General features: G+C 25.4%; 1 protein-coding gene across 1 annotated transcript; it reads right to left on the bottom strand.

Annotated features, from left to right (window-relative positions):
- Positions 1–842: 842 nt before the first annotated feature.
- LOC109601190 (uncharacterized) lies at positions 843–1,340 on the bottom strand. The gene is made up of 2 exons (XM_020017414.1): positions 1,319–1,340; positions 843–1,267 (listed from the first exon to the last, which is right to left on the bottom strand). The coding sequence occupies exons 1-2, from the start codon at positions 1,338–1,340 to the stop codon at positions 843–845; spliced, it is 447 nt and encodes a 148-aa protein (XP_019872973.1).
- Between the last annotated feature and the right edge of the window lie 6,556 nt (positions 1,341–7,896).

Genomic DNA, 7,896 nt, shown 5'->3' with positions numbered 1-7,896 from the left:
TAATATATTTAGTTATGCTATGAGTTTATTATAGATAATTAATTCCTAGAAATCCCAATACTTCCATTCGTGCCATACAACAAAAGATAAAAATATCCCGAATGCATTTAATAACCATTACATCGAATGTCACATGAACGTGAAGTTCCGATGATGAAACGAACCGATCTAATCGGAAAAAATCTCCATTAATTAACTGAAACCGCTGACCCGTCCGCATTACTCAGGAGTAATGAGGATTTGAATCAAAATGTAGCAGAAATAATCGACACAACCATCGATTGACATCGGGCATAATTGATGGTCGCGTTATCTCGGCCAGCATCGCTGCCATCGCCACCGTATTGCCATTACGATAATTACATTAAAAAAAAATATTGTGAAAAACTTCAACCCCCCTCTCTGTTTTCAATTTAATTATTCAGCGAGCGAGCATGAAACTGACCCATCCCAGATAGATTAGATACTGATTTGTAATCATTTACAGATTATACGCATTATTGGAATTGGAGTGCATTTTCTAAATGAATTGCATAAAGGGTTAATTATTCGAGCGCATGTTGCGTGTAGAACCGGGGGGCTTGTACAAGATCCTACCTCGCCGATAACACTCTTAAATATTATTGTGCGAGGTCAGATTAGGGCAGGAAATATCGCCCCTGTGTTTGCTCACCCCTTTCGACATACGTTTTGTTTGCCTTCAACGACTGCATTGGGGACAAAGCCAGAAATCAAATTGTCTATTGTGTAAACATTAACATTAATACAATTCCCATTAAATTAAAATTCAAATCTACCTCTTCAAGATGTGTGTGTATTTTTAACAACTATTATAATGTAATTTACATAGAAGTGGGTATTTTTAAGCCATAATCTCGCCCATGTTTGTAGACACAGTTCACTAAAAGCTTAACATTTTGACACTTCCCCTTTGATCCTCTGCCAATTTGTTGGTCACAAAAGTCAGCCAGATCTTTAAGCTTGTGCAGCTTCATGATGTCACCCTTGAGCAACGGTGTGGCAGCCATGACCAAACCATCTTTGTCGAACTGTCCATTGTTCATTATCTTAACTTTGTTGAAGACACATTCCAACATGCACAAACCGGTTTCAGTTTGAGGAAGACGTCTGTTCTTTAAGGCTTGGATGTCTGAAGGTGATGCTCCTGCTTTTTCCTGGCAGTCAGTGGCGATTTTCTTCAAGCTGTTCTTCAGTTGGTCACTTAGAATTACTGAGCTTCCAAAGTGTAACCCCAAACTCAGAAGTACTGAAAATTGTATGTGCTATTAATAAACAAAGTAGAAGATGAGGGACGTACCAAAAACAGTAAAATAATACATGGTCTTCCAATTGTTGTACAAATAATACTAAACATTATTTATGTTGGTGAATTTATAATTGACATTGAGTTCATCCGGTGTTTTAAACAAACCGATGACAATCTTAATTTAAGTAACCCAACCACGTGATTTGATTAAAATTTGTCACGACCGAAGAATTCCCATTTATCGATTTTTTCGGGACTTCAATTAGGATATATGGTTCCATAATTAGCAGAAATCTGCTTTATTAATGACCGTAGCCGTGGACTCTAATCCAATTAGGTCTTTATGAGTGTAATTGAAAAATAATGGCAATGACACCGTATCATTTAAAGACTATTAAGAGGAAATTTAATGCGGTATTTTAGGTGGATTTGGTTGAATCTGTGACGAACCGCACCCATCTCTAATGCTGATAAAACACTATTTCGGATGTAATTACTGTTTAATGCGAATCTTTTGATTCGATTTTAATTATTCTGTTTTTTATGCTGAAATGGGAAATGCGGATAAGTCGTTGATGGCTCGTGATTATTTAACATTAATTAAAAAGTCACATCCGGTCAAAAACATCAGTTGAAATTGTTTTTTAATAAATCCATATATATTTAATATTGGAAATAGTATAACAAAAGTAATGTAAAAGCAATTAGAATCTAAAAAAATGGTGGAAAAATTTGTCTCTTTAATACATCTAGTCTAATATCTAAAGATATCATGAATCAAACAAAAGAATCAAAAAAAAAAAAAAATGTAAATATTTAAAGAATTTGTAAAAATAAATTTTAATAAACCTAAATAATAAAAATCTAATAATATACAGAATTAAGAAAGCCTAAAAATTAAAAAAATACAAATTATAAAAATCTGATAAATCTAAAAATAATTAAATTAAAAAAAAAATATAAAATTTAAATAAAAATATTGAGATATAAACAAATTTAAAAATCTAACTAATCCCAAAACTCTGTTAATCTTATATTTTTAAAAATTCAAAAACTTTAGAAAGTATTTAAAGAATTTTAAGGAAAAAAACATAAGAAATATAAAAATCTCCATATTTCGTCTAAATTATAAAAATATAAAAATTGATGATATTGAATTTCTAAACAATCTAAAAAATCTTAGAAATCTAAAAATATTTAATTTAAAATGTGTAAATTATAGTAAAACTGAAAAGTAAAAATTTTAAAAATTTAGAATGTCTAAAAATTTGAAAAAAATATTTTATTAAACATAAAATCTAAATAATGTTAAAATCTTGAGAATATATAAACAATTTAAAAAATTAAAATTAAACTAATCCAAAAACTCATTACAGTATTTAAGGATTCAAAAACTAGAAAGTATTTAAGGAAATTGAGAAATATAAAAATCTCTATATTTCAGTAAGTCTAAAAACTTTAATAGTTTTAAGATATTGGGTTTCTAAACAATTTAAATAGTCTCAGAAATCTAAAAATAACTGTTATAAAATCTATAAACTCTAGTAAACCTAAAAAAATAAAAATATATAAAAAATATAGAATTTTGGAATCCTAAAAATTTGATTATGTGTTTAAAAATCTATAAGAAATATGAAAATCACATTTCAGTAAGTCTAAATTTTTAAAACAACAAAATCTATAAAATCTAATAAATCTAAAAATAAATAAAAATATAAATAATATAGAATTTAGGAAACCTAAAAATTAGAAAAACAAAATTGTATAAAGTATAAAATCTAAATAATCTTAAAATTTAAGGATATAAATGATATTAAAAATATAATTAATCCAAAAACCTTAATAATCTTATGTGCTTAAGAATAAAAAAAAGTATTTAAAGAATTTTAGGGAAAAAAATCTACACATTTTAGTAAATTTAATCATATAAAATTTTGAAGATAGTGGTTTTCTAAGCAATTTTAAAAATTTTTGGAATCTGGAAATAACTAATATAAAATCTAAAAATTCTAGAAAATCTAAAAAAAATAAAAATATAGAATATAGGAAGTCTAATAATTAAAAAAATATATATTTTAATATACAATATTTAAACAATCTAAAAACTATTCTTTTTTATTTGAGAATCTAAAAACTGTAGAAAGTATTTAAAGAATTTGAGAGATAAATCTCTATTTTTCATTAATTCTAAATTGTAAAAACTAAAATTTTAAGATATTATATTAATACAAATACAGATTTTTTAAAGATTTTAAAAATATTAAGAGTATACAGAATTTAGAAAATTATATCATATTTTAAAAAAAGTTTTCTAGTTACTTAAAACATGATAATTTTGATTAAAGAAATAAAATTTATTATTTTACATTAGTTTCAGTAAAACATAATAATTAAGAATTAAAATATTTTTTTATTTTTAAGTATTAACATATTAAAATTAATTAGTTAATATTTAAATAATGTTTATTTTAAGTAAGGTGAAAATATATTTCTATTAAAACAAAATAACAATTATTACAACATCTTTAAATTTATTTTTAATCTATGTATATCAAAACAAAAAGAATAAATAAATGTTCTCAATTTTTTAAATTCATTCGTAAGTTTTTAAGTTTTAAATTTATTTGTAAAAACTACAAAAAAAAAAAGAAAAAAATAATTTACAATGTGTAAATTTGAGTCAATTAATATTCTGATTAAAAGCATGTTAGATAAAAGTGTTAATTGGCCATGAAATATTACGTCTAATTAGCCTTTATAATGATTTAACTAGACAAAACATAAATTAGCATATTAAAAGCTTTATCCTGTAGTTTAAACTATAAAAATATGTATCTAACATTATTTATATTTTTTTAATATAGCATAGTATAAAGTTGATTCAAAAACACTAAATACAATTACAAAATTAACTTAATGAAATGCAGCTTCTTTAGTTCCTTTTCAGCGTGATCCTCGAATAGGAAACGTCTAAAAAAATTCCTAAATAAATGTGACCTCGACTGTGTGAAATCCATTGTAGCAATTAACGTCGCGCTAAAGTCACAGTGTTAATTGTTAATTAACTAGCAACAGTAACACTGTGGATGGCCGTGGGAAGTGCGGCGGATCCGTTGCACATTGTCCCGTTTTCAGTTTCAGTTTTCAGCGACTTACGAACGGGCTTTATTCGTTCCTCAGCTGGCCAGCAGTAATTTTCTCGTGACGCACGTAAATTGACGCTTCCGTCCGCAGGATTTTTGTCGCACGCAGGAAGCGATGTCTTCTATTTGTCGAAACAATTAAACTATTCTTTTAACATGTGTTCTATTCATGCGAGATGTTTCGTGGCCATTCAATTATACGAATTGATTTATTGACAGTGCACAATTGAGTGTGTTGCATTGATGGTTTACTACTAACTGATTCATTGAATATGATTTTTATTGTGGCGCAAATTGAGTGGTTAATTCGTTTATTTTTATTCGATCGAACATGTACCATTATAGTAACAAGATCAATTTTGTGGGGCTACGGGTCAATTACCAATTGGTGGTTGTCTTACTGATTTGCTACAGTTGAGATTTAAATAACAGTGACTCATGTTTTATCCACTCTATTAATATGTATAAATCTGTTTTGTAATTGATGTGGTAATAAATTTAGCCAATTAGATCCACAAATACATATATCTCAATCGTTTGTGAAATTGTTAAATAAATCAGGCTGTAGTGGTGTCTTAAATCAATTTACGTTAATTCTCAACAGTTGTTGATTATCTTGTAACTTTCTACTTTTAATCAGACTTAAAAAATGTTTAATAAAATTGTTAATTATCCTGGAGACTTGTTGGTATTTATATTTTTAGACAATAAATCAATATGTGGTTAAACTGAAATCAATCTAAATAATAATTAATAAACAGTCTTACCAAATAATCCAAAAAAGTAAAAAAATCTAAATATTTCAAGAGTTTATACATCTAAATAATAATTAAAAAAAGTAACAAATTTAGAAAGCCAAAAACTTTAAAGTTTTAAAGAATTTCAAGAAAAAGAAACATTAAATAATATACAAAAATCTAAATATATTAATAAACTAAAAAATTAATGAAAAGTAATGAAAGAATTTAAAAAAAAAGTAATAAAAAGAATTTAGAAAACAAAAAAAACTTTAAAAATTTAAAGAATTTCAAGAAAAAAAAACATTAAAAATAGTTTAGAATTTAAATATTCTAATAATTCTAAAAAATTAATGAATCTAACAAAACAATCCAAGAAATTAAAGAATTTAGAGATCCAAAAACTTTAAAGTTTTAAAGAATTTGAAATAAAAGTTAAAAGAAAATATATTAGAATCGAATTATTGTAATAAATCTAAAAAATTAATGAATCTATCCAAACAGTCCAAGAAATTAAAGGATTTATAAAGCCAAAACTTTTAAAACTTTAAAGATTTTGAAGTAAAACAAATATTAAAATATCTAAATATTCTAATAAATTTAAAAAATGAATGAATCTAATTAAACAATACAATAAGTTAAAGAATTTGGAGAGCTAAACACTTTAAAGTTTTAAAGAATTGAAAGAAAAAGAAACATTAAAAAATATATTGGAATCTAAATATTCCAATAAATCTAAAAAATTAATGAATCTAACCAAAAAATTCGAGAAATTAAAGAATTTAAAAAGCCAAAACTTTCAAAGCTTTAAAAAATTTGAAGAAAAACAAGCATTAAAAAATATATTAGAATCTAAATATTCTATCAAATCTAAAAAATTAATGAATCTATTCAAACCAGAATCTAATTATTCTAATAAATCTAAAAAATTGTTGAATCTAACCAAAAAATCCAAGAAATTTAAGAATTTATAAAGCCAAAACTTTTAAAGCTTTAAAGAATTAGAGGTAAAAGAAACATTAAAAAATATATTAGAATCTAAATATTTTAATAAATCTAAAAAATGAATGAATCTATCTAAACAATGCAATAAATTTAAGAATTTAGAGAGCCAAAAACTTTAAAGTTTTAAAGAATTTGAAGAAAAAGGAACATTAAAAAATATATTAGAATCTAAATATTCAATTAAATCTAAATATTAATAAATCTAACCAAAAAAATCCAACAAATTGAAGAATTTAGAAAGCCAAAACTATCTAAGAATTTGAAAAAAAAGAAACATTTATTTATTTATCTAAATATTCTAATAAATATCTAAATTTATCTAAAGAATAAAATAAATTAAAGAATTTAGAGAGGCAAAAACTTTAAAGTATTAAAGAATTTGAAGAACAAGATACTTTACAAATTATATTAGAATCTAAATATTCTGTGAAATATAAAAATTAATGAATCTCACCAAACAATCTAAGAAATTAAAGAATTTAAAAAAAAGCTTTAAAGAATTTGATGTAAAGGAAACATTAAAATATATATTAGAATATACTAATAAATCTAAAAAATTAATGAATCTAACCAAAAAATTCAAAAAAGTAAAGAATTGAAAAAGCCAAAAACTTTAAAGCTTTAAAGAATTAGAAGAAAAAAATAAAGATTAAAAATATAAAAAAAAAATATTCTAGTAAAAATAATAAAGAATTTAGAAAGGCCAAAAGTTTCAAGCTTTAAAGAATTTTAAGAAGAATTAACATTTTAAGAAATATAAGAATCTAAACACTCTAATTTCTAAAAATCTAATAAAAGGACCCAAAAAAGTAAAGAATTTAGAAAGTCAAAAGCTTTAAGGAATTTGAAGAAACAGGAATATTATAAAAAATATAAAAATTTAAATACTTAAATAATGAATTAATCTACGTAAAAAAGTAAAAAATTTAGAAAGTGTGTTTAGAATTTGAAAAATAAATGTGCAAAAAATATCATCAATATTAAATATCTAAATTTCCAGATATTTCTAATGTCTTAAAAATATTAAGAATCTAAAGAATTTAGTAAATATAGACTGAAATACTCTAAAGAATATATTTGGAAAAGTGTTTCTAATGAGTTGAAATGTGAAATCAATATAAAATTGTTCATATTTGAGATGAATTAATGAGGTAATTTGCCTTAAAACTAGAGAAAAATGTGAGTACTTTGTTTTTGATTATTTGACACAGTAGTGTATGTTTTTATATTGTCTTGACTCTGCTACAATATCAACTTAGAGTGTAATTTATTTGTCGACCCGTAACGTCTGATGCCAAATTTATTATTCAAAGACCCAAATGTTTTTGCCACAGACCGGACCATACTAATTAGGAAAGAAAACATTTTCGTAAGGGAATGAAAGAGCAAAACCTGCGGTGCACCGGGGCCTGATTAAGTTAAAAGGCCCGGACATTAATTCAGAAGACACAACAAACGGACAGCGAGTGCTCCAAAAACACACACACACACGATCCCCGGGTATATAAAAGCAAGTCACTCATGTGATTCCAAGTTAAATATGTCACAATTTAGCCGAATCTTAATTAAAAGGCTGACTGGGTTTTCGTTCGGACCCAGTGAACAATGTTTTGGATGTGGAGCCACATGCGGTCCTTATTCTTTGCTCAAAGGGTGGAAAGGGTGGACCTCAATTGCATCGGCAAATTAAGAGCCATTCACACTGGCACGGGGGAGTGTTAACGCTTTGTTCTTAACAGTTTTC

This window comes from Aethina tumida, chromosome 4 (assembly GCF_024364675.1).
Source record: "Aethina tumida isolate Nest 87 chromosome 4, icAetTumi1.1, whole genome shotgun sequence".
Taxonomy (NCBI): domain Eukaryota; kingdom Metazoa; phylum Arthropoda; class Insecta; order Coleoptera; family Nitidulidae; genus Aethina; species Aethina tumida.
The sequence above is the reverse complement of the archived record's forward strand: the minus strand, read 5'-3'. Positions and strand labels throughout refer to the sequence as shown.